Source organism: Parus major, chromosome 3, assembly GCF_001522545.3.
Source record: "Parus major isolate Abel chromosome 3, Parus_major1.1, whole genome shotgun sequence".
Taxonomy (NCBI): Eukaryota; Metazoa; Chordata; class Aves; order Passeriformes; family Paridae; genus Parus; species Parus major.
Window position 1 is genome coordinate 30,646,740 of NC_031770.1, and position 27,942 is coordinate 30,674,681.

At 42.7% G+C, this 27,942-nt stretch overlaps 1 protein-coding gene across 5 annotated transcripts; it reads right to left on the bottom strand.

Moving 5' to 3' along the window:
• Positions 1-150: 150 nt before the first annotated feature.
• CMTR1 (cap methyltransferase 1) lies at positions 151-27,763 on the bottom strand. Of its 5 annotated transcripts, none has more exons than XM_015621735.3 (24): positions 25,554-25,660; positions 23,741-23,798; positions 22,131-22,273; positions 21,243-21,401; positions 20,783-20,875; positions 19,978-20,049; positions 18,661-18,755; positions 18,484-18,556; positions 18,088-18,286; positions 15,538-15,656; positions 15,183-15,279; positions 13,842-13,974; positions 12,731-12,910; positions 12,265-12,321; positions 11,244-11,301; positions 10,551-10,619; positions 10,256-10,387; positions 9,641-9,763; positions 8,839-8,930; positions 8,206-8,274; positions 6,752-6,799; positions 5,317-5,429; positions 4,711-4,819; positions 151-2,601 (listed from the first exon to the last, which is right to left on the bottom strand). In XM_015621735.3, exons 3-24 carry the CDS (start codon positions 22,158-22,160, stop codon positions 2,469-2,471), a joined length of 2,253 nt encoding a protein of 750 aa, XP_015477221.1. In that variant the 5' UTR covers positions 22,161-22,273; positions 23,741-23,798; positions 25,554-25,660; the 3' UTR covers positions 151-2,468. The 5 variants fall into 5 exon arrangements, 4 of the variants coding, with proteins under 4 accessions (XP_015477221.1, XP_015477218.1, XP_015477219.1 ...); XM_015621733.3 differs by lacking the exon at positions 23,741-23,798 and adding an exon at positions 27,436-27,763 and having other exon boundaries at positions 2,469-2,601; positions 25,554-25,697; XM_015621734.3 differs by lacking the exon at positions 23,741-23,798 and adding an exon at positions 27,436-27,763 and having other exon boundaries at positions 2,469-2,601; positions 25,554-25,713.
• Between the last annotated feature and the right edge of the window lie 179 nt (positions 27,764-27,942).

The window sequence follows — 27,942 nt, forward strand, 5'->3', positions numbered from 1 at the left end:
CACTGCTCTAAACTTGCCACAAAAACCTTTAAAAGGGACTGCCTTGAAAATTTAACTCTGATGGTACTTCTCTGCTGCTACTACTCTGCTGCCACACTGACAGATACTGCTGGCCCAAATTTTGTGGGAAGCAAAGGAAAGAAGCACTGCTGTGAACTAAAGGGGCTGTATTGGTTATAGAACATGAAAGCATAGAAGTCAACACAAAATAATACAAAGTCTAATAACAATACATTGTGCAATTAACATACATATACACTCCCTTCAGCAAGACCTTCCTCACCCACCGTTCCCAACAAAATCCCTTTTCAGTAGGGAAGCAAGTAGCTTGGTGGCTCATGCTTGCAGACTTGAAGGGAGATAGAATCAAGGTTGAGTGCATCAAAAACAAAAATAAAAGCAAATTAAAATGAGGAACTAGGGACAACTGAGTAAACAAAGTGTCCATTCATGAAAGCTGGCCTGCAGACTGATCAGGTTTTTTTGTACCCTCCAAGGTCTACACTGATCCTACTTCCTAGTCACTCTTCTAGCCCACAGTAGTCAAAGCTCTGAGCTGAGGACATAACACTCTGCAAAGAAGCCTGGTAGAGGGAGCAGCATGCTTTACTGGCACTGAAACAGCCTCAGTGCAATCCACAGAGGTCCTTAGAACTCAAATTGATGTTGGTTTAAAAAGCCAACTGTATACACGCCTGGACACCAGGGGTTGAGGTACTTTATTGCCCCCTGGGAGTGATTCCCCCCCCATTCCTCATGGAAGTGTCTTAGCTTTGTCTTGGCAACCAATGAAACACCTTTTTTTAGGGGGAAAGAGCCACCGTTTCTTTCATACATGTCTTACCAAAGTTTGAGAGTGGAGAGAGTCTACAGCTCAGCCAAGAGGATTGCAGTCCTTCAACTGCTTTGACAGACCTGTGTCTAAGTCAAAATTTCTGTTTTGCTGCACAGGCTTGTTCAAATCATTCATATGGATGTGGAGAAAAAGACAGTCTAAACAACTGCTATAGATTCTAGAACTATAGCTTTCCTTAAGGCACAGTTCAGACAAACCCCTAAATCACTTTTCTCCCTACTTTCCGATCTGTGTTTAAAAACAAGCCAAGAACAAAAAACAAACAAACAAACAAAACTAACAAAAAACCCCCAAAAACCCAAAATCAAAAAAGGGGACTATCTTGCTGCTTGTCCAAAAGCATTCAACTACGTGTTACCTTCTGACTTATGTGGAAGACTTGGCAAAGTACCATGGAAGTCAGAAGTAAAGGTAAAAGATGCAACAGAAGCCAACTTTGAGCCTGGCACAGAAGCACATTGAGAAGTCGACACAAATGCCAAACTGAAAGTTTCTCAGCTCTGTGCCTTCACTTCAGATACAGTTCCAGAGCCAAATGATACAGAGGATTTTAAAGCCACTCTGGTATTTTAAAGGGAAAGTCTAGTAACCTTTCCATTGCCACAGGGGACAAGGATTGCTTCTGATTAACCTGCATGGGTAAAGTCAAGATTATCTTTCTATTGAAGTCCTAGGTCTTTTTAAAGTTAGAAATTCCCATCATTTCTTCCAGACACTTCAGTATCTTAGTTTTTCTGTGTCTTCCCTCCCACGTCTATTTTCCTCCCTGAAGGTTTAGGTAATAATATTAAGTACCAAGAATCAAAACACCTTGGTCTCAGAAGTACCATGAAGCACATACACCAACCATGGTACATTTTCACAAATCAGTCCCAGACTACTGGCTTGGCATCAGTCACTAACCTGGAGAGGGGAAATCCCTATCAAAGCAGCTTGCAGAGGTGTAAGCATATCAGATCTGTGCCACACCTGCATTGGCCTTTGTTCAACAGGGAACCATAGATAAGAATTGCCAGTGGCTAGCTGAGTGCCTTGATAAACAGAAGTGTTAGAGACACCAACAAGAATATATAACTTTTGCCCACAGCTCACCAAAGACTTAACACCCTCCACTGTAGTCAAAGCTTTTGACAAGGCCAAGGAGACAGCTGCCAGGAGCAATGCAGGGCTGCTTCAATGTGCAACTGCCCAGCTCTGCCATCAAAACATCTCTACTCCTTCCCACATTGCAAGAGAAGCAGAAGCCTGAGGAGTTCTGGCATACACAGAGCTCCACAAATCCTGCTGAATGTTTGAACAGGAGCAAAGAAAGCTGTCAGCCCTTTGGCCTCATGCATGCAGTATGTCAGGACAAAAGGACATTAGACCTCAGCTCCAGGAGTCACCTTGGGTACTCTGGCACCAGGTGCTACCTGGGCTGTACACTTATATACACTACCAGGGTAAAGCCTCATCCTGTGCCTTCTGCATACCACCCTCTGGTTCCTTCTTCTCCAGGAAATCAACTCTGGAAGAATACCAGAATAGAAGATGTGGAGCCTTCCCAGTCCCATCAGTCCCTGAAGAGTCCAAACTGGGCTCAGCCCCTCCCTGCACCCTCAAGAGAGCAGGGTTAGGGGTAGTGTGCTTGGATGAAAGACAGGACAGTCTCCTTTGATAGCTTCTCTGGATCTTGTCTTTTTTGAGAGTCGTGCACTTTGACACCTTCCCCCCATTCCCAGAAGAGGCGGCTGTAATGGCAGACACTGTGGGCAGAGAGGAGAGCAAGATTAGTTTGGCAGGGAAGGGAGAATACTTCCATCCCAGTGTGAGACAGCTGCTCTTGCTATGGGAGTCACACATAAATACTCAGAACGGGTGCCTTAGAAAAGACCAGTACATTCATTCATTCACCTTACAAACTCTTAGAGCCCTCAAAGTACAGCAACAGCCAAGTTGAAGAGATTTCCATGGAAACAAACTTGTTAATTCTAGCTTCACTCAAATTCAGTTCAGTATTTGCTGGAAGGAATCAGGTCACTAGGGGAAAAGCCCTACCTCCCCACAAGCTTCTCAGAGGATGAAATTGTCATTGCAGGCAATGGAAACACCTTAATGACGAATTTAGAAAGTTGCTGCCAGAAGTAGCAACCCAATCTCTCACCACCTACTGTAATCAGTAACAACTGTTCTATGGAGCTTTGCAAACAAACAGCACTTCCCACTCCACAAAAGCAGCTAGGATCATTCCCTCTTTCCCCTCATGTGAAATAACTGAGCCCTGCTTGGCTGCTGAGAGTTCTGGTCCTACAATGCCATCTCCCATTCCATCCATTTTCATCCATCAAGCACAGCCCTCCCTTATTGCATCAACACAGTCCCAGCCATAATGAAATCAGAGCTGCTAATTACTGCCAACACAGCAGCCTTTAGTTTTGTACAATTACTGATGCTTAATATTCATAGCTTATTTAGTGCTTCTGTTCTAACAAAGCAGTACTAGCACAGTGACAAGAGCACATGTCAGTGGCTAATTACAGACATATTAGTACACACTAACTACAATAGATCCCTTCTGGAGTCCCCACACAACCACTCCCTCCACCTCTTCAGTCATTCCTGTAGGTTCATGCTGGCCTATTTTAGAGTACATAGGCAGAACTAAACCCATCCTGACACACGGAGGGGGAAAAGCATCACGTGCCTCTCCTTTTAGGCCTGTTCTGCCATTCACCACATGAAGAAAGGATTAAGAATTCTTGGAAGTGCTGCTCTAAGACATACCTTAGGAGGTTCAAAGCGAGAAAATCAGTAGTGCTATTTCATATCAAGTTCTCACTCAGAGGCAGAGTCCTGGGTAATAGTGGTAGTGCAGAACATCTCTACCCCGTACCTTGAGGCATCAGACTCAGGATTTGGTGTACTTGAGTAATGCCCTCAGCTTAGTACTGACAGCAATGACAGGTTTGTCTTTTCAAACCGTGGGTCTACTGATAAGATGGAATTATCACTGAGACATAACAGAAACAATGGGATGGATAGCACTGAAGGATGAAAGGAACACAGATGAAACACCATGAATTCTACAAGAGTTAAGAATTAAGAGGGGGGTTATGCACTGGGGGAGATCTCAGCTATCAGGCATTCTGGGAAGTCTGTACCTCTCAAGTAGGATAAAAAGGAGGCTGCGCCCTCCAAAAAATTGAGACCCCAATGGAATGCCCCATGGCCTCTCCCTTTATTCGAACAAAATAAAAGGACTCCTCTCTGTCTCCTTTTTGGACATAAACCTCTGGTGTCTGTGGATTAATTTTCCTGTACTCAGTAGATACAGATGGTTTTTAGCAGCCACTGTCAGTTGTCACTGTCACTGTCAATGTTAATGACTGTCCAGTGACAAGCCACTCCATCCTTTTCCAAGGAGCTACTGTTTTTCTCTCTCACACTCTTTAAAAAAAGCTCCCATTTTCCCACAGATTATTCCAGAGCCTGGGCTAAATGAATTTGGATTCGCTTTTAAATCAGCAACTTCCAACCAAACACGTTGAATACAGAGATGCAACAAACTACAGTTGCTGGGCTCAATTTCTACTTCCCCGCCTGTAGGAGGTTCAGTAACTTGTAGTCTGCTGCAGATAGCAGAACAAAGTTGTGAGATATTTGTTATTCATAGCCATTAATTGCAAAATCCGTGATTCCACACCAGCAGTTTCCTGAAAGCCTGAGAAGATTACCGGCTCCTGCAGTATGCCCTGCTGGTGACCAGCTGCACTTGCACGGCAAACCACTGCTAGGGTACAGCACTGTTGAGCTCCCTTCCAAACACACACACCTGCAGACATCTGTCCATAGCCTCCCCTCTAGCTCATACTCACTGAAAGGGTGCAATGGCTTCAGGAAGGAGGTTGTATGTTGCTACGTTGGTCATTTTGTTGAAGAAGAATTTCTTCTTGAAGTTTTTGCTGTATGCCATTGTCCAGGGATCTAGCAAAAGGGTCACAGGGATCAGGTAGAAAATAAAAGGGGGGAAATAATCACAGAAGAAATACATACAGTGCAAGTAGAGAGGAGGAATCTATAAGAATAATTGTGATCCTCCCTCCCTCTCTCTTCACTGAGAACAATCCCTTCTCCCTGCATTTAGAACTTTACATTTGAAACAGGGTATTTCCATGTCCTATTATTCTGGAAAACATCTTGATGATAAATTATTATCTCATGAAAAAAGAAGGTAATCAGTCATGTAAATAAATGAAATTACCCACATGATAGCTAATCAACCCACAACAGAAAAACCTATATTAACACATTAAACCTCATCCAAATCCAAGCTACCCTCATTACATGCAAACACTTAATCTCTAGACATTGGAATATTGCCACTAATTTTTCACCAAGTTATAAGATGAGCAAGCCTGGTCAATACTTTTTACTAGGAGAGACCAAGAAAAGTTGAGAGGGAGTGGGGACTCTCTTCCTACCATTCATAGTCCGTACAATGTAGAGTCCTGTGGGCACAAAATGCCGGTCATCTCGGCCAGTGTAGGACAGCCGGGGCATTCCCCCTGAACTCTTGATGACTTTCATCTCTAACCTAGATTTTGAGAGAATCACAGAATGACTAGGTTGCAAGAGACCTTCAAGATCATCAAGTCCAACCCATGCCCTAACACCTCAACTAAACCATGGCACTGAGTGCCACATCCAGTCTTTTTTTAAACACATCCAGGGATGGTGACTCCACCACCTCCCCAGGCAGACCATTCCAATATTTTATCATTTTTTCCATGAAGAACTTTTTCCTAATGTCCAACCTAAATTTTCCTTGTTACAGCTTAAGGCTGTGTCCTCTCATTCTGTCAGTTGCTGTCTGGTGAAGGAGACCGACACCCACCTGACTACAGCCACTTTTCAGGAAGTTGTAGAGAGTGATATGGTCACCTCTGAGTCTCCTTTTCTCCAGACTAAACAACCCCAGCTTCCTCAGCTGTTCCTCACAGGGCTTGTGTTCCAAGCCCCTCACCAGCCTTGTTGCCCTCCTCTGGACACGCTCAAACGTCTCAGTGTCCTTCCTAAACTGAGAGGCCCAGAACTGGACACAGTTCTGTGTCTGAGGGGCCCAGACACTGCCACAGTTGCGGCCTCACCAGTGCCAGGTACAGGGGAAGAATGACCTTCCTGCTCACACTGGCCACACTATTCCTGACACAGCCCAGGATGCTGTTGGCCTTCTTGGCCACCAGGGAACACTGCTGGCTCATGTTCAGCTGGCTGTCAACCAGTACCCCCAGGTCCCTTTCCACCTGGGCACTGTCCAGCCACACCATCCTCAGCCTATAATGTTGCAAGTGATAGTTGAAGTTGAGAAGGTAGTGGTAGAGTGTTTCTTCCTTTACTGTGCTTGTACCCATATCATACCTGCATCCCTTCTCCAGAGTGTCACAGTGAGAACTGACAGCACTGCACAGGACTGGATCAAATAATCACATCCTGAAGAGTTGGGGTTTTTGCCTTCCCACACAGGACAAGAGAAACCAGTCTGACTTGTCTAGATCAGGCTGGAAACTGAGTGTTGTGGTAAAAAATCTGTGATGAGCTACCATAATTAATCCAAATTTCAAGTGTGAATTCTTGTCCTTTCAAGCCACTAAGAAGCCACTAATATTTCTGCAACCAAACTCAGGCACTGCTGCTACTCCAGCTGTTATGAAGTGCATTGGCCACATCTGTGGCATTAGAATGCAGCAGAATGATGCTCTGAGTGAGTAGCATCTCAGGAACAGCAGCCACCACGAGGTGTAACAGCTCTTTCTCCGTAACTCCACTAGCACAGAGCAGAACATCCCTCCTGCTCCTGCGCACCAGTGACTGATAATCTCAGTGGGCCGTGACTTTTTATTTGCACCAATCACTTACCTCACAAAAATCTTGTCCATTTCTTCCAATCTGTACACTTCCTTCACTCTGGGAAGAAAAGACAAAAACATTATTTCAAAAAAGTTTAAACTGTTCTCTTTTTTTCTGACCAGCTACAGGGAGCAGTCAAAAGGTTGATTTTATATAGCATGAGGTAGTCAGGCTCAGCTGAGGTTCATCCTTCTCCTCTATCTTATGCTAAAGTGACTAGTTTTTCCTGGCTTGAGAAAACCTGACACATGCATGCTCATGGCTGGATTGCTGTAAGCAGCAGATAAATATCCTTGCTGCTAAGGAACCTGTGCATTTTTACCTCAGGTTGACTATACAGGAAAGTGAAAATAGTAAAAGTCAGGTGCTTTTGTTTTCCCATCAGATAAACTGACCAAGGTCAGTCCCAGGCAAGTTCTGGCCTCAGCACGTTGGCCTCACAGTAAAATTAAACAACCAGATCTTCACCATTTTTATCCTCAGATATAAAACAAACTTGTTAGTTATCCTGAGATAAACAGAGCTTTCTTTAAAATCAGTAAAGATTATTTTGAGTCCTTATTCTGTCATTACATCAAACTGGTTTTGTTGTTTTGAGACACAGAAAAACAATCAGTAAGTTAAAAAAGCACTGTCTCTGATTGGACACCCCAACACCTCATTTCCCACATACTGCTACAAGCATCAGGCCTCAAAGAGCACAACACCAACATTTTAACACCTTTCCACAAAAGCAGCAAATGATCCCTCTACAATCCATTTTCTCAGCTCTCCTTCTCACTTCACCTGCAGCCTTCCCCAGCATTTTGGGCTCCTCCAAATTATTACAACTGTTTGTCATTAGGCATAGATTCCACTCATTACCTTTCATTAAGCCATCAAGGAGAAGATCCTCCTTCCCTTCCTCCAGATTCTTTCATGATATTGCTGAACTTCACCTTGTGAATGAGAAGCTGTTTTGTCCATAATATGTATCTGATGCCTTCACAGTGGTAGCTCTTATGCTGCGCTGCAGTAGAATTAATGAAATGGAAGGCCAGGAGACAATCAAAGCTGAAGCCCCTTGTCAGGAATTTTCCTGGGGGTTGTAACTAAAGCCTTGTCCTCACAGATGCTGGTCAGTCCTGCATTTACTAACAGTCAGCATCACTGTACCGCTGCTGACCCTTCAGGGCAGATAAAGACAGAATTCTTTGCAATGATTAAGCTCACTGGGCACTAGACCTACAATCACACATTTGGAATCAACACCAGCCAATCCACCTATGATGAAAATGTGACTGTTTGATATGTGAAAGGAGGGCTCAACTTCTCCATTAACAGTATTCACCTTAAATATATAAACAGCTTTTAGCCTCTTTCCAAAGAACATAACAAAACCATGAATTTCAGCCTGAAACCTTTCATGTTTCAGCACAGTGACAGCAAAACAAGTGAGGCTGAGGAAAGGAGGCATCACTCACCGGATGGGGTTCATATCTGGCCGGCTGGGTTTAGAAACAGCTTTGACAAACTTCTCTGCCAGCCGAATCCTGAATGAACATAGAAACAGAGCCTAGCAATTAATGATGCCTTTGACACAGCAGGTAGGTAACAGCTTCAACAGAGTAGGTGATTAGACAACTCAGGACATGCACACTCCCTCCACTGCTAGCCAAATGGGTCTAGCAAGACTTCTTTTCACCCCACCCTCTGAATTCAAAGCCCAGTGATACTGCCTGCTATCCATTAGGAACGAGTGTCCATAGTTACTCTATAAGTCCACATGCTGTTGAACACTTATGTATTTATCAGGCTTGGAGGGACACTGTGTCCCTGAGGAAGGAAACAGAGGGGCTTGTTCCTTCTCTCTCAGCTCATTTATACTCCCACAATGGTCAGTTTACCCCTGGCTCACCCTACACTAAGAAAGAAGCTACAGCTACCCTCATACACAGAGAAGATACAGTTGGAAAAGCCTATATGTACCTCAGAGCAGCTTCATTCACAGTTCATCTTTATAGTAATGTTTCTGCTGAATGCTTTTTTGTCTAAACACTGATTCCCAGTCACTCCTACACATGTACAGAAAAAAGCTTCTCCAGACCCCTACATACCTCTGGTTGAAATGCTGCTTTCGAACATCATTGCCATTCAGCACCAAGACATCAAGGATGTGGATGGCACTGATTTTTCGCTGGGCTTTCCCCTAAGGAGGGCAATACAGAGATTTATTATTCAGACTGATGATATTTCAGCTTTAATTTATGGCCTGTTTTTTGACAGGACATCTCTTCTAGCAAGAAGGCACCTTTCCAGATATTAGAAACACACAAATTCCCTGCTGCCCATTATACAAGAACATGGCATCCTCGAAGAACTGGTGCATTTCAAATACCCACTTCTGTTTTAGGGGAGGGAGAGAGGGTGGGACCACGGCTGCCATCACCAGCTATCTGTGCCTTATCGGGTATCATAAAGCCCAGCACACTACAGTATCCTTGTCTAAGGTGCTAGAGGACAGGGAAACTCACAGGCAGCTGGGATTTTTCATCTTACACTGTAAATACACCATGAGGATCTTCTCCCCATAGCCCTGCAGTCACTACTGAGCAGTTACGTACCCAGAGAGCCACAGACACATGAAGTCATGGTGGCAATGTCATACGCAGCTCTACTTAGAAAAGCAACACATCAGGTCCAGAGTGCTTTCAAAACAATGTTGAAAGTTCATATTTCTAGCACTGGACAGAAAGAAGGAACTTAATCCAAAATAGTTACTCTAAAGATCAAATACAAAAAAAAAAACCTTGGACCTGACACAGATGGAACATTTTTTCTGCAGTATCTTACAGAGATTAGGTGAAACTGCTCTTTATACTTGTAGCAACATGGTAAGATAAGAGAGTAGGCTCCTACCTCTCCTTTCAGCTCATGAACAATCTCCACAGAGAGAAGAGTATCTCGTGGCAGCTCAGTTTTCAAATCCAGCTTTGTCCAGCGGTCTGACTGGCGACCACCCCAAGTGTAGATCTGTGATTTCTGTACATAAAGACAGAATCAGATTCAGCCAAGACCTTCTGAGGGCAGGGGTAGAAAAGAGACCTCTAACTGTAGAGCAACCCTCCAAGAATCTTTTTGTCCTAGGCTGTCACAGGCAGTTTCTTTGTCATAAGTTTTAAGGAAGAACATTAACCTCTACAGCAAAGGAACAAAAACACCTATTCTAATCTACCAGTGACTTTTTACACCCACACAAAGAACCAGAAATAGAACACCTTTAAAAGGGCAGTGAAGATAATTAGAGACACTAGCAGGAGTGCAGGTCTCTGTGTAGGCTGAGGTTACAGGGTTAATTAGTGTGAAAAGCAGTGACATCAGGAGAATGAAACATAAATAACTAGCAGTTTCCAGTACTGCTCATGAGGATTCTCTTGGGCCTTCAGGGACAGGAAAGGATGGGATGAAACTGCAAGGCAGAATAGTAGCATTAAAATGAATCAGCAAAACTTCTGGACTGTTCTTAGCACTTACCCCTAATCCCAAGAGGAACTTCTGTTCACTTCCAGACACCATACACCGGTAATCTAACACTTGGCGAATTTTCTCCAGTGTGCTGGAATTCAGAGGAGTGGGTTTGTAACTGAAGATATCAATGTCTGTGCCCTAAAGAGGAAAGTATGGGAAAGGCAAGATAGACACAATACATCAACAGGCAGGTAAACACAACCTCTACATGAAACAATAACCCAGGATTAGCTTCTTCATCTCCTAATTCCAATACGAAAAAAGTTATATTTGTATGAAAGGACTCTAGTCAATGTCTCACCTGAATCAGCTCAAAGAACTTGGACTTGGGATCTGAAGATGAAGGAGCAATACGAGCCTGATCAGGAATCTGAAAATAAATCCATGTTATTCTTTGGCACATTCAGAGGATCATTTCTGGTTTCAAGATATGACAGAACATCCTGCCCCTGAAACTCCTGCTCTTGGGATTTGAGATGAAGAAGAGATGTCATGTGGCAAATAAAGTATCTCACATGTTTTGCAGATTTAATGCAGGCATACCACACCTCACAGAAACCAAGTGCAACTCCACAAAGATTTAGGCTAAACCTTTGATATCATGTATGTTTTGATGAAATACCCTTTCATCAAAGACATACCATCAGCCTGTGAAGCTAACTGCCATATCTATGGCCCCACTGCAGTCAAAAGCTTAGGAAACAGAAACTGCAGACAAAAACAAGACCTTATAGAGAGCTCTGTTGCTTGGGATCCAGGTGCTGAGTTCACTCTGTGTACAATAAAATACTCTCAACTGCACAGAAGCCTGCTTAGTTAAACCATATCAGAGACATCCTGTTTGATTACTTAAGAGCTTGAAACATTTTCTGACTTTCCCACAAGGCAAGATATTAAACCGCTGTCTAGAAAGTCCTATCTTTACTGCAGCTCCACTCTTACTTTACTGCAACAAGGACACCTTCACAATTTGCCTGCTTGACACTTTACTTACCCCCCATAGCTGGAGACATTCCTTCCGGATTTCAGCCTGCCGTGGCTCAACCAGTGTCCTAAAGACAGAAGACTAAGACAGTGAAACCTCCTGGATCTTACAGCATTATATATCCCAGCCTTATAAAATTTGGAACTTTCAGCATTTGGCTTGGGAACAACAAACATGAACTGCTCCACAAAGGGTTGTATGAAAGAGGATGCTGCCTTCCCTCCCCACCCTCCAGTTCCTGTATTTAGATTTGTTTCATGGTCTGTACTACTGACTATCAGCTATCTCTTCATTCCATGAAAGTACCACTGGGTATAAATATTTTCAGTAACTTATGTATTCATAAAAACTTATGCTAATCTTCAAGAGCTGGGTACACAGCCCTATTTAAGAACAGTAGTGAAGTCCTGCTGAAGGCCATACAAAAAACAGTGTCAAGCTAGAATCAGCTCTAAGACAATTTCTAACTACCATATTCACTCAGCTTTCTACCACATATTACACATATTCACACAGGTGAATGACACCTGAACAGAAAAGCTGTGGCAGGGAAACAATGCAATGGTTTTAGTTTTATGCAAGAAATTAATGTCAAGCTTTAGGTAATTCTAGGTCTGTAACATAGATGTTTTGAATTGCCCCTGGAAAAATGAACAACTATGAACCACACTCAACTTGGATGGTTACTGTTGAATTGAACACGCCAGCTGCAAGTTGCTTTTCTGTTTACATTCCCGCTAAGAAGTGGGCTCATTTATGGTAACTGGAAATCATTCAATGCATGGAAGCCTTCTCAACAAGGGTGATAACAGACCATCAATTTTAAGGACTTCTCCAGCCACCCACACATCTCTGCAAGTAATTCAGGCAGAGACACAAACTGAGCTACCTAAAAGCACTTTTCACTTTCCTGCCTCCAAAGGCCAAGACAAATACTAACTCAAATCAACAACTTATTAAACAAGGATAAAGCAATTCATTAATAGTAGGTTAATTCAGTCTTCACTAAAAGCCAGAAAAATATACTCACGTGTCTTGAACAAAGGCACGAATTTTGGCTAGTGCCTTTATCTGAACTCTGCAGTGGCTAAAATAGAAGAAAAGTTTTAGTCAGGGAGCAAATTAATCACCACCAACATTGTTCTACCGTTCAAAACAAGAAAGAGTGGCAGGAAAATAAGGGGAAGCTAGTCTGATTCACAGAGCAATGAGGGATCTTAGCCAACATGATTCAAACTGACAGGAAGATCACTGGAACAAATACGGCAGTACTTTCTTTTCTACGCAGTACTTGGAGGCCAAATGGTCACTAACAGTAATACAGCATTTCTGTCTGCACAGAGTCCCCCTGCTCTGCTCAGCCACTTAAGAGAGCAAAAGCAGAGCAGTATGGCAGCATCAATAAGTACCTCCACAAGTGCAGGAAGTTACACCTGAAAGCCATGCTAAATTAATCTGCCTACAGCCAGCAGCCCTCATCACCCATAGTAACTCACTTTTCATTGGATTGGACAATGTAATTGTAGAAATCCTGGTTGTCTTTGATCACATTCAGTGGGACGATAAGATTCACATCCAAGTCAGAATTGCGCAGCTGGTTGAGTCTAATGTTCACTGTGAAGAGGTAACCCCGCACATCTTCAATCCCTGACTTCAGGCCTTTGCATACCACATACCTGCAGAGCAAGGCAGAGAGATCAGGTAGGCTCAGTCCTTTCACAGACAACTTTCTGGCCACACTCCCATTATAAGGATAGTTTCCTAAAGTTCCTCAGGAACTCTTTCATCCTGGATATCCTTAAGAAGATGCAAACTCACTTATCATTGAGTCATCATACATTTTCTCAGCTCTGGAAAGACAGGGAAATGCAATCGTATGTAAACCTCCCACAGATCTCCCTCAAGTAGTAAATCAATTCTGCTAAACTTGACAGGTACAATGAAAACACAGGTAATATCACAGAATCATAAAATGGCTTGGGTTGAAGATCATCCAGTACCTTCAAGAACTGGAAGGCCCCAATTAGATCACCCATAAACGTTCTCTTTTGCAGGCTGAAGAATCCAAATTCTCAGCCTTTCCTCATAGGAAATGTGCTCCATCATTAAAATCAAGTTGGTGTTCCTCCTCTGGACTTGCTCCAACAGGTCCATGTCCTTGTGCTTGGGACCCCAGAGCTGGATGCAGCACTGCAGGTAGGGTCTCACCAGAGCAGAGTAGCAGGGCACAGTCCCCTCCCCTCATCCTGCTGGCCACGTTGCTTTGCATGCAGCTCAGGATGCAATTGGCTTTCTGGGCTCTGAGCACACAGTACCAGCTCATGTCCAACCTCTCATATATCCTCTAGCTTCACTGAAACCATAGTTGTTCCATGCAAAACAAGATTTGTTACATATCCAGTTCCAGTTTCCTTCCCATAAGGATAATTTTGCAAATACCATCTTTACCTTGTCCATAATTTGCCAAACATCTAAAATGTTTCCTCTTCCAAGACAGCTGCTAATTGAGGCAGGTCACAAAGCTTCCATTAGGCTTACCCAAATCCATCTATCACTGTATTTGGAGGATTGTTTTCTTTAGTAGACCCTCATGCTCAAGCATCTCACCTCTCTGAGTTAGCAGGGCGGCTTGTCACAGGTTTAAAGATGCAAACTCTCTCAAAGCAGCAATATAGCAGATAAACAAGACCCACACTGAATGGTGTAAACAGGTCAAAGGTTTTGCAGACAAAATGTCCTCCTGGAAAAAAAAGAGTAAGTACACCGATGCCGCAGATTATAAGAAAAAAAGAAGGTACCGAGCACCGCAATCTTTCCACAGAACTAATAACAGGGGTTTTGTGCAATTAAACAGCATCTAGAACACAGTATGAAGTGGGCCAGCAAGGCCAGCAAGAAACATCTTCCCTAACTCTCTGAAGCAAAGAGAGAAAAGCATTTCCTTGCCAAGATTCTAGTCTCTATGTAGGCTATCTCACAAGCAAACCTTTTATTTCCACCCCATCCTTCCCTTCCATGCCCAGACTGTGCCCTACGGCATGGCAGCATGCTATCCCAGAGGTGGGAAAAGGAGCCTTGATATATGCAACAAGGAACCTCAGACTAGAGAAGACTAATAGATGTTACCTAAACAGAACAACTTGCCATCCAGAGAGAAAAGAGTCTTTGTTGCCCCTTTCCTTCAAACAAGATTTCAGATTTCCCCAAGCAAAAAACTGGTGTTTTTACAGAACTATCATCTACCCATGTAGGAAAGACTTAAAGAAGGCTGCCCCTTTTTATCACATCACATTTGAGACTACTCCTTAGTAGATCATTGCCTCAGGTTCTCCTAAACATAGGACACAAGATAAAAGCAATCATTTTGTTACCATTTGTCTTCTATATCAGTGCCAATGGCTAACTAAATTCAGTGGAAGACAGAAGCCATCAGAATCAGACACAGTGTAAGGTCCATCATTTATCAATAATGAGGTCCAGCTAAGACAGGGTAAGGCATCATGTGTTCGTATCACACAGATGGCAGATTTAGAGGAGAAAAGCCTTCAGAAGCTAGAGGAAAGGAAGAACTGGATAAACACCACTCTGTTCCAATGAGCTGGGATATTGAGTAAGATGGTCTAGCTACTGTCATAAAACTCAGATAGACTGTCCAGTTATCACACTGCATGACCTTACCCCAAGACAGCTACATAATCTAACAAATTAAGTGTTTTAAATTAATGCATTTTAGCTCATGCTTTTAATTAAAAGCAAAATAGACACAGATTAGCTTATTTTTCAGATCTCAAAGCTTTGTGACAACCATCCCAGGACATAGGCGTTCAGATTCAATTCTGTTCAACTCACGGCAGAGCAGACTTCAAGGAACCAATAAAAACTATACAGAACATTCCTCAGTGCCACCCACACCTTAGAGAAGGAGGAAGATTAATGGACAAAATGTACCTGTTCGCACAATGGACAGTGCTGTAAGGAATTGGCAAAGCATGAGTTGTTTGCTTAGGATTTCTTGCAGATTCTCCTGACCCTCCACTGAGAAACCCTGCAAAGTGCATAGAATATGACTAGTATCTCCACAAATCTGTTGGTCAGGCAAAGGATTCTGAGTAACTAAATCATGGAATCATGATCATTTCTGTTTCTTTAAGATAAAAAAATCAACACCAGGAGTTTTAATGGCAAGGCTTGTAGAATTTCACATTGTAGTTACAGATACATGTCAAACACCCTATCGTATGCAGACAAGGTGTCAGTTTTGTCAGTATTTTTTTAGTGCAGGAAGAAAAAGAAATTAACCAACCCCATCAGCCATTAAGAAATGCACTCCCTTGTGATCAGTATTGTCCAACACAAAATTCTGAAAAGCAGTAATATTCTCTGATCGAGTGATGTCTCCATCTCCATCAATCCCACCCTCTCCTAAGGAAAAAAAGGAGACAATCAATAACACATTTGCAAGTACAAACAAAAGATCAGTATGTACAGATGATTTATTGTATTCAATCAACATTTAGTCAGAAATTACAAAGACCTTGATAGGCAAATAAACATTAACAAACTCCCTTGTTCACCACCAAAGATGCTTTTTAATTCAGAAAAATTATTCAGATTGAGTGACTGGGCTGAAACAAAACCATGCAATAACCATGCTCAAATGACGATGTACATTAGCCTCAGCAAAAGACAAATGAAGTCTATGTGACAACATAATATTCTCATCCAAGTAGGAATGGCACATAGCTGAACCTGCTGAAAATGTAAAATTCAACCTCACTGCACAACTCACCTGTTAAAAACATGTTATTACAGATAGGGCAAAATTCTTTATATTGTACTATTGTACTTTGAATTCTACTAAGAATTCAAAGAAACATAATAGTATATTTTCAAACACAGTGTAATTTGGGCTTTAAAAAAGCAACCCCACAAAAAAATTGTGAAGAAATTTATAAAGAGTGTAGAGAAAGAGACACAGTAGGTTTGTGCACAAATACTCTTACAGTTGTTTTTTTTTTTTATGGCTCTTGTAAAAGAGAGCTACATTTTCCCCCAGCTGGTGTTTTAGAAAGTTGACCTAAGGTGTATTCTACACCTCACTAGCTATGCCTTAAGGAAGCCTGAACTTCTTTATGGTATTAGTCCCTGTCAATCTTCTACTACAGATTCTATTACCTCAACTGGAGGACTATAAAGCAGAAGAGATCAGGATGCATGACGTGGTTTTGATAACTGAACTCCTCACCAACCATCCTGTCAACAAGTGAAGTGATACTGGAATTTGTTACCATTCCTCACAACAGAAGTATCATGGCAGGCTACTTCCTTCCCATCAGTGGAAGAGAGTCTATGCACACCTCACTAGATTTTATAGCATAACAGAAAGGGATCAAGAAAATTAATCAAAATCATTACGGTATTAATCTCCTCCTCTCTGTAATACCAGTTTGCCATGAACTATGAAGATCCAAACACTGTAACCAGTAGAGCAATGTGTTTATCTACCTTGCTGCCCTTGCCATGAACCTTCACTTTAACTAAGATCTAATCTTTAAGTGCTACTAACCATTCTCTAAGAGCTCATAGTCAGGTGTCAAGAGTGGCAGTCAACAAGAGTCAGAGGTGGAGATAAGAAAAAACACACAAGGCACAACAATAGAAATGCAAATCCTCTGCTCTATAAGACAGTCACCTTCCAGTTTCTTTTATAGAATCTGAAATAAGAAACACAAATACTAGCAGTCCTCGGATTTCCCCTCCTAGTCGTAAAGGCAAGGCAGATAGAGGGCTCAAACACATCATCAAGATTATCAAGTTACAATGCATAAAATGAGACACAGCAATTGTCTGTGTACACCTGTTTAGTCTGTCTCAAAGCTAGGTAAAACATGTTAACAAACCTCCTTGGATTAAGTAGCTCATTTAGTCACAATGATTCAGATACAGCCTCCAGCCTAAATCTGTTTTATTTTGCTTTAAGAGCCCACAATCACTTATCAGAGCACAGCTAGGAAGGTCTGATATAGAAACATGCTGACAGTCAGGCAAATGAGGCTTCTATCTCTAGCTCTGCTAATAGACACATTGGGAGGCTGGAGCACCTCTCCCATGAGGATAGACTGAGAACACAAGCTGTTTAGCCTAAAGAAAAGAAGGCTCTAGGGAGCCTAGGCACTCTTCAAAGTGGGCTACAGGAAAGATGGGAAGGGACTTTTTATCAGGGAGTATAGTGATAGAATAATGCATAATGGCTTTAAACTGAAAGAGGTTATGTTTAAAATAGACATTAACAAGAAATTCTTTACTGAGAGTGATGACTCACTGGGAAGCATTGCCCAGACAAGTTATGGATGCCCAGTCTCTGTTCATGGCCAGCCTGGAAGGGGCTTTGAGCAATCTGGTCTCATGGAAGGTGTCCCTGTTCACAGCAGGGGGTTGGCGCTAGATGATGTTTAAAGTGCCTTCCAAACCACACAATTCTGTAAGTCATCTCATTCACAGTGTTTCATGCTGAGATCAGTGATGTGAGAAAAACATTGCCAAGCAATCTTTAAGCATTGTATAATGTTCAGATAAGTACTCAAGTATCAACTGCTACAATGAAATATGTTCCCAGGCCAGAATGGTAATAAATGCAAATGACTTGAAAAAATGAAAATAACTTATCAGAAAAATGATTTTATATGCAAGCTCACCAATATCAACCCTTTTCTCCAATGACAGCCCCGTTCTGCCTTGCAAAATAGTTCTCTAGGCTTCTCCTAGATCCCCCTGCTGGTATCAATACCAGCCCTGCCACTAATACAGAGACTGTAGCATAAGCAAAAATATGCTACATGGGTGCACTACATACCATAATAAGGTTCAAAGAGCTCACTGGAACCAGAATAGAAGTCCTCCAGTTTAAAATCATTTGGTCCTTTCAAGGTCATGCCAAATCCTTTTGCATGCCACTTCCGCCTCCACAAGACATATTCAGAGAAGCCTCCAGGACCAGCACACACATCAGCAAAGTAGAGCAGTTCTGCATCATACTCTTTTATCAAAGGCACCTGCAAAAGGAAAGTGAGGGAGTTCTACTGACCTGTAATGGCTCCCATTTGTCAAACCACATGCACCATAAACTACACCGCTCAGAGGAAACTTTCAAGGACCTGTTTTCTCAGCTAGTATCCTAAAAATTCTCCTTTCTTCCCACCTTCCACATTCTCTAAGAAAGCACTGCTGCTGGAAAGTTAGAGTCACTCACCCCTTGGTAGTCCTTAGGGTTTGTAAACATGTAGTCAAAGACATGGTCCATATTTGCCATCTTCATTGCAGCCCTGTGAACACATAAATGGGACATTGTGAAGTTTCATCCTTGGCTCCCACAGCTGAAAATGGACATACATGGGAAAGGGGCTACACTACCAAACATCCTACAAACCTGTTGAGAAAGAAAGCTCCGCGGATCATCTCATAGGGGTTAGACCTTGTTCGGGCTCTACGCATTTCTTCTCCATCCAGCTCATCAAATACACTCTGCACAAACAGAAGCAAAGTTCAGCTGGACCTGGCACAGGCTGAAGGAATAGCTAGGCATCATTTCCCATGTCCTTGCTTCTCTCTCCTTAGACAGCAAAATCCATGCAGGATTTGGTTCACCAATAAATGTTTTTCTGTCTCATAATGATATTTGCTCTTCTTCTAAACCATCTCAGCTCTTAAGCAAATTTAATAATAATGACAAATTCTGTACTGATAGTTCCAGAGCCTCAAAAGCAGTCCCAGCCTACAGTATTTCTTGCACATATACACACACATACACACTACTGCAGTATACAAGGGCATGATAAGATCTAGGAGGGAAGACTGAACAGACAAGAAAAGAAAGGGAGCTCATTTCCTTTGCTCGTTCAAGCCTTTAGCCTTTCAGTCGGACTAAAGGTGGGTGACTGCTTTCTATCATCTCCCCACTGGTTTTGGCTGGGGTAGGGTTAGTTTGTTTCATAGTAGTTAGTTCTGAGATACATTCTGGATTTGTGATGGAAACAGTGTTGATAACATAGAGCTGTTTTCGTTACTTCTGAGCAGTGTTTGAACAGCATGAGGTCCTTTTCTGCTTCTCATACCACCCTGCCAGCAAGTAGGCTGGGAATGCACTTTTGTGGAGTTTGGAGGGGCACAGTGGGACAAATGACCCCAGCTGTCCAAACCGATTTCCATACCATACCCCATCATGCTCAGCATATAAAGCTGGGGGAAGAAGGAGGAAGCCAAGGACATTCAGAGTTATGGTTTTTGTCTTCCCAAGTAACCCTTGCATGTGATGGAGCCCTGCTCTCCTGGAGATAGATGGCTGAACACCTGCTTGCCCATGGCAAGTAGTGAATGAATTCCTTGTTTTCCTTTCTTTCCATTGAGCGGCTTTTGCTTTACTTATTAAAATTGCCTTTATCTCAACCTACAACTTTTCTTCACTTTTACCATGCTCTCCCCAGTCCACTCCTTGAGGGAATGGGCAAGCAGCTGCAGAGAGCTTAGTTGCCAGGTGGAGTTAAACCAAGACAATCTCTTAGAAGGCTGAGGTTCAAAACAGCCTGCTGAACAGATAGTAAAAAACAGGATGCTAGGTCATCCCAGTGACATCGAGGTGACAAAGGACATTCTGAGCTTGTCAATTACCTAACTACTCAAGCCTCTATAATTATTTATTTCACTTGCTTCCCCAAAATTTTAGTTCCTCTCTAAAAAGGGGACTCACCTTGCACTGCAGGACATTATGTAAAAGCTCTTCATTACAGAACTCTGTTTCATCTTCAATCATCAACTTCCTCTGCAACAGGACAAGAGCACAGAGAGCAATTAGCAAGCATGATATCGTTATTTCAGAATGCAGCCAATAATGAACCAATAACAGATGAAGGCTGCCAATCACATACTAGGCTGTTTCAGCAAAAGCATGGCAATTAAGCTGAGGAATTTTCTCCCCTTTTAGGCATCTTGAGACCACATATGAAATACTGTATCCAGTTTAGCACTCTCTAGTACCGGAACAGACATACTACAACAAAAGCAGCAAGAGGGCCACCAAAATGACAAAGGGTGAAAAAGCACCTGATGTATGAGCAAAAGCTGAGAACAGTCGGAAGACAAAAAGGCTGTACCTAACAATGGGACAAGTCCCTAACAGGAGACAGAAGAGATTGAGCTAGGCTCCTAGAGATGTACAGTGACATGACAAGAAACAATGGACTAAAGCTACATAGAAAATGCCAATTAGCCATAAGTAAATTTTCTTTTGTCAACTGGGTTGTCAAACACTGAAAAGATGTCCAAACAGGCTGTAAAGTTTCCATATTTGAAAATACTCAAAACTCCATTAAACAAGGCCTGGAGCAACCTGATCAGATCTAGCTGGGTCTGCTTTAAGCAGGAAACTAAACTAGCAACCTCAAGAGGCTGCTCACAGTCTATGCTATTCTACAGCTATTTGACATGGCAACTGTCCCAGGCTGAGTGCTCCTGTTTTGTCTTAGGCTGATAAGTACAGAGATATAAAAAATTACCTTCCCCACAGTCATCCACTCCTTCAGCTCCTGGGCATCTGGGATCTCCGTGGTAAACTCAGGGCACCAGTCCACCTTCTCATAGGCACTAGGCTGCAAACACAAGTCATGGGAAGAGCCAAATAAAAACTAATTGCTTCCCAAAAGTTTAACTCCCAATGCTAGCATAAGGGGTTATGCCATGACTTTAGTGCCAAGTGTAGAGTTTTTTCTTCCTGTACTAAAACACATCCTGAAACACAACCCCAAATACCTCCACCACAAGAAACACCTTCACCACATTCCTCTTTATAGATTCTGATAATTAAAGCAAAACAGAAGTCTAGTACTCAAAGTACAGTTTAGAGGCACTGAAAAAGAGACAGCTGCCAAGAAAAACCACACTTGTTTTACACATTCTTTCTCCCAGTTTTTGCTGAACACAACAAGAGAAATGGGACTTAAAACAGAAAGTACTTACCTCTGGCTCATCCTGCCAATCAATATTGAGCTCCCCTTCAAATCCTTTAAGGGTCAGGCCAAAGCCTCTCCTTCCTTTTTGATTTGAGGCCTCAACAATATCCTTCCTGCCTTGGCCGTATTTTCCCAGACCTTCTCCTTCCCGGAAGCCCATCTTGGCCTATAAAGGGAGCACAGGGAGCACTCTGAGGCAAGTGGACTTGAGTTTATGTACTACTGCTAAGGTCAAATAGTAGTGGGTAAAATGGCAGATCACCCTTAAAGCAGTGAGCATTTATAATCTCAACTGTAGCTTTCAGGACTTTCAAGTGAGTTCACTGAGGCAGGACACAAAAAAACTAGATCTGAAGAATGATGTTTGAGATGACAACAAATTACAAAAGGCTCAGTAATACAGGAACAGCCTGCCCAGAGAGAAAAGTAGTGAGGAGCCTGGAGCCATTTATCACAGGGTTCAGTAAGCATAGATGGTTCATAAAAAAAAAAAAAAAAGTTGGTGTAGGAAATAATTCATGTTGTGATGATATTCTTTGTTGTGAACATGCATTCACATGCATTTCAAGTATCAGTTAAAACTTCACATAAAACTCAGAGGAGGAATGCAAGACACTGGTCACTGGTCCTGAAACACATACACATCCCTTAGGTTAAAAGAACTGTGTTCATTATCTTCTAGTTTTTCAGTTTTCTCTCAGTAAATTTTAGCAGAAAGAGAACAATAACAAAAAGCAGGGATGCAGTCAATTTCATGTGTGTACAAGACAGTAAGGAAATAAAAGACAGAGAACCCTGCTACAAAGAGGATCAGAATAAAAGTATTTTTAATAATAAACTGGTCTTTCCACTTCATCAGTTCTTAATATTTTGGTCCAAAACTATTTTGACCTACCATAAGCTTTTGGGAGACACTGTTATACATTGAATAACGAGATGAAGTACCCTCCACAAGAGAGTCTTGTTTGAACTCATTGCTGAAGACTGGTCTTTTTTCATCACTCTCACTGTCAGACCCACTGGTGCTACTGGAAGACTCTGAAACCAAATGAAAAAGTGAGAATGAAAATAAAAATAGAATAGAAGAAAGACATCTCAGTAATCACATTAGAACACATTAAATTCATTAAATCCTCTGAACACACACACAGAGGACACTTCAACATCTCAAATGTGTTACAGGAAGCATGCAGGTGGAATGTAACTAAGTGTTGGTTGCACAGGGAGTGTTATCTTCCCTGTTGCCTCAGGGACACATACAGCCTCTCTGATCCCATGGATTCCAGGCCCTACAAAGGGCTGGGCAAACCCCATCATGCCAGCAGAGCACCACAGCATGACCACAATAGTACTGTGGTGTTCCTGACCTTTGCAATGATCCTGAGGAACTGAGAAGGTCCAAAGGGATTCTCTCCTGAGAACAGTGACAATTACACCTTGATGAATGTATGGAATTTTCTTCTATATCATACCTAACTACAAGTGTAAATCCATCCCTGACTTAGCCAAAAACCGACATCAAGTACACAGGAATCTACCAAATAGCCAATACTGCAGAAAGGAGAGAAAGTTAAATTTATTTTACTTCAGTTTTATCCCCACTATCCAGTTAAAAAGCAAGGATCCTCAAGTTTACTACAGCAAATGAGAGTGTTTTTCACCTCTAGCATTCACTGATACATACAAACTCAAGTGAAAAATAAGGTCAGAAGACATCAATCTTTTTAAAAATACCTTGAGAGAGGTTTGAGGAAGAACTCGATCAAGTCAGTGGTTCATTTAAGGTAGTAAGTATCAACATATACAGCAAGCACTCAAAAGAAACCTTTCTCACCAGAACCTAGTGCACCAGAACCTTCATGGGCACCAAATAATGAAGCTCTGTCTATGGCTAGTTCCACCTTGGGATCTACTAGTTGGTAAGAACCTAGGCCTGTATGAGCTGTATAGTCCTCACTGGTGCTCTCCAGCTGGGAGATGCCCAAACCTACTCACTCCAGGCAGGATGTAACTGGGATCTGGGCAGGAATCATGGTAGTCTCACTTTTCTCAGCCTGCTCTGTATCAGCTGGGTGCCAAGGGAGTCCCTACAACCCAATGACTCCTTTTTTTCCTGGGGTAATATCACTATGAGGATGAAGCAGTGGCACAAGTTTCTTACTACTGCTAATTCATACAACCTACAGAAGCAGCAGTCCACAGCAAGCACAGCCATGCTCTCTGTTGGCCCTCTGTCTCCTGAGCTCCCTTGTTTGCTGAGTGCTAGAAATCATTTTGTGCTGCTTTGTACAACTAGGGGAAGTTGAACTACAAAAGTTGCCCTGACATGAAACAGAAGATTGCTCGCAGAGTTGATCTTTTTATCTCTTAAGAAGGAATAATTTAGCTCCACAGAAGTGTTAAAAAAACCCCAAAAGATATTATAATACTTAAAAAGAAGGACTGAACTTTTCTTACATTTGTCTAATTTAAGAAAAAACACAGACTATTTCTCTCTCAACTCACAGATCTCTGTATTTTCCTGTTCTGGGAAACTGAGCATCAGTGAAGTAACAGGAAACAACTGAAAAATCAGCAAAAAAAGGCCATTACAAGAAAGTGAAGTAAAAATGAAAGTCACCACAGTAAAATATACAACTGTAGTTAAAACCCTTTCCATGTGTCCTCAGTGTTTGTTGCTGAGCAATCAGCTTTTAAGATTCAGGACTTGTGTCCCCACATAACTACTACACTAGAGGTCTACAGTATCAACATTTGAGGCTTCCAGCTCCAGACAAGAAAGACTGATTCAACCTGTGTTGCAACATTCTATACCCATCTTGATTTTCAAATATCTATCACACAAGATATATTTGTCTCTTTCACAGAGCTTTTAGATAAAAACACACAAAGGATTTTTGCTTTAGGGTCAGCTACGGCTTTCTGCTTCTTTGGTACACAGCTTCAGTTAACTTTGCTAACTGCTTTTGAGCTGTGTCTTTTCTAGAGACTCATGAAGTGCCTTAAACACAATTACCCACTGCATACATTTCAATGGAGTCCCTTTACAACACTTCTAGTTTCTAAGATTTGCTAAGCCATGCTCAACTGAGATTAAATCTCACACCACTTCTTTCTCCAACCTCCCTTCTTTCATTAGAAACCACAATAAGTGTAATAAGACTACTACACAATTATCTCTACCCAAAATATTGTCCTTGAACTATATAAATTTGTTACTTAAACACTAAGGCTCACAGCCTATTTTGACTCATATGAATTCAATAATCAAAAGGGGGAAAAAATGAAAAAAACATCAGTTTGAATTTTTTAGCTCAGTCCTGAGTGCACAGAGCATTCCCTACCCCAGCTCTCATATTCTGCACCTCTGGCCTCCTCACTCACCTTGGGCCTTGTCAGACAGATACACACAGACAGGTATACCCTGCAACTACAGCTATTCCCAAGATGAGCCCACTCATCTTCCACACACACACCCTTCCATTTTCACAAGGGAAGGCTTCTTTATGTGTTCAGGCACTTGAACACTTCATGACCAGGGAAATCCTAAGACTGATGTAGCAGGCATGACAGTCAGGCAACCTGAAGTACCATCCTGAGAGAGTTTAAAGCGTCCCACATGAGCAATAGCAATTATGTAGGTCATTTGCCTCATCTGTGGTATATCCCAACTCCAGCCGAGAAAGCACACTCCAAGAAAAAGTAGGCAATTATTCAACTCTGAAATAGATCTTCTTTCTGAAAAGAAACACCTGTGAGCTCTCACAACTCTGCTCTCCCCTGGAAAAATCACACTGAGCCAGCATAAGAGACAGTCCTGCAAAGTAGAGATCCCAGCCAACTGGCCCCTTTGTATTCATCTCAATTTCTCCCATCTGCAGAAATGTGATAAGACTACTGACTTTTTTCTTCCTTTTTAAACAAAAATATGATTATGATGCTTTTTTATGGCCTAACACCCACAACACCTCAGTACTGAGAGCTTCCAAACCAGAAATAACTGCTGAGACTGAAAAAATCAATATGACAAGAATGTTTAGAGCTTTGGATCATGCACATGTCATCTACCTCAAATTCAATTTTCTACATCTGAATTCATACAATTCCCAGATGAAAAGGTTTACCTAACATTTTAAAAAACCTTAAATGAATTCACACCAATCCAAGGTTGTGAAAAGAAATAATGTAGCTTTTTTCCCTAAAGAGAGAGCATACCCTTGAAATTCAGACTATCAATTAGTACTTAGGAGATGTGGTGCAATTCCTGGTAATTATTTTATATCCCCTGCAGCAGCACATTCCAGATCTCCAACCTTACCTTGAGTAGTATGATTACTAAATTGATTTTCATCATCTGAAGTAGAACTCAGGGTTAATCCCAAGTCTTCCAGCCTCTTCTTCTGCTTATTTTGGGGGCTGCTAAATTCGGGTTCTGTCCTTCTCTTCATGCTTTCCCAAAATGCTAAAAGAAGATCACACTTGGCGAACATTAAGCAAGTTAACTTTCTGTAATGCACATCAGCATGGTGGCATAGATCATGTTAAGCTGTTAACTCATGTTAAGTATTAGGCTTCTCAACTTAAATGTCTTTAGGTAACAGTCTTAGCTTCTTTTGAACTGCCTTTTTAAACACCTAGTCTAACTAATCAAACAGGAAACTGATATGGAAATTTCCTATAACTGATGAATTTCAAATCACTTCTACAACCTACTTATCCCCAAATGCAAGTAGATTAAGTCAACCCAGATATAGACACTTAGATAATTTAAATATATGGCAGTTCATTACTACTATTGATTCAAAGGTTCATTTTATCCAACCAGACTGAAAAAATGTCAGCTCAATCTAATGGAGAATATGCAAGGTAGAACCAATTTCTCATGAGACTCCAAATGACTCTGACCTCACTTCTGCAAATCTTAATTCATAAAGGAGCTTTTATGCATGACTTTTCTAACAGAATTTTATTAAATATATGTGTGCAGTTGTATTTTTCACCAGGAATCACTGGCAAGATATCCTTGCCACAGCTTCTGCATGTGGCTGATAATTTTGCATAAACCCAGAGAAAGGTCTACTGCCTAAGATAGAGTTAATAAAAGACAGCTTGGAAGGCTTGCAGAAGACAAGAAGCAAGGAAAGGGAAAGCAGGTAAAAATGTAAAGGGAAAAATGCTTAACACACCAGTTAAAACCTCCCTGCTACTGGAAAAAAAAAAGAAACTGAACCTTGATTAGTGCTTATTATTCCATATAGGATTGTTGGGTTATAAAAGATGTCCCAGGTCACCAATTCAAACCTTTAGTTATCAAACTTATTTTCACAAGCACATACAAGGCAGCTTAAGGCCAAATCCTTTCTTTATGCCCACAACTCTGACTGCAAAATGATCCCATAAGCTCACTGCACTATTGCTAAGAAATCTTCTCCCTTCCATCTTCTGTCTATTACAGACAACTCACCTTTATCTGCTCTTGCTTCAGTTGGGGGTTTGGGGAGTTTTTTTTCCCCTTGTTTATCTCTAACAAACCAACAATTCTCTATTTTTTCTGAGAGAGCTTAATGAGGGACCAACACACTCTCAGCTCACCCCTACCAGCTCCCTATTGAGACCCACACCGTCCAAACCCCACTAAGGGTGCCTCAGCGCTCCTGCCTTCCTGCAGGAAGGAAATTTCAAACTATGCAAAATTAGGTGCACGTTAGGGACAGCCAATCCCTCAGGAGCCCCGCAGCTACGAGGGAAAGCCCTTCCACATCCCCATAGCCCCCTTGCACCGAACCACCGGTCTCTCACAGAATCGTTCCAATCTCAAGTTAGAAAAGACCTCTGAAGTTATCAGGTCCAACCCATGACTGAAGACCACCATGGGCACTAGACCGTGGCACTGAGTGCCATGTCCAGTCTTTCCTTGAACACCTCCAGGGATGGTGACTCCACCATCTCTCCGGGTAGCACATTCCAATGTCGAAATACCCTTTCTGTAGAGGAATTTCTCCAGCTGTCCAGCCTACACCTCCCCGGGCGCAGCCTGAGGCTGTGTCCTTTTGTCCTGGTTGCCCGGGAGAAGGGGCCGATCCCCTCCTGGCTACACCCTCCCTTCAGGTGGTTGTAGAGAACGATATGATCTCCCCTGAGCCTCATCTTCTCCAGGCTAAACACCCCCAGCTCCCTCAGCCGATCCTCACAGAACTTACCCTCCAGATCCTTGACCTGCTTCGCTGCCCTTCTCTGCCTCTCACACCTGTCGCACCGCCCGCCGCACAGTCCTCGGTCCCAGAGGCCGAGCCGAGACCCCCCCGCAGGCGGAGGGCGGGCGGCGGGAGCAGCCGGCGGCCGCACCCCGCCCTGACCCCCTGACCCACACACGACCGGGGTCGCCGGACAGCGCCGTACTGGAGCGGGCAGCACTCACGGCGTAAGCGGGGCAGGCGGGTGGCCGCGTCCGGCTCCGAAGGGCTCGGGCTCCCAGGGCGCGGCGAGGACAGGACGCCGCTTTCGTTTCCCCGCTCCGACGCGGCGGCGTCACCGCCCCCGGCCCGCCCCTCGCGCGGGGCCTCCCTGGCCGCCGGCGCGCGGCTGTGACGCACAGAGCACGCGCACCCCACGGGCCGGTTCCAGCAGGCGGGTCCTGGGCACCCCCAGCCCCGGCTGAAAACACCGGAATTCTGCGTAAAGCGCTACACAGACTTCATAGTTTGTTT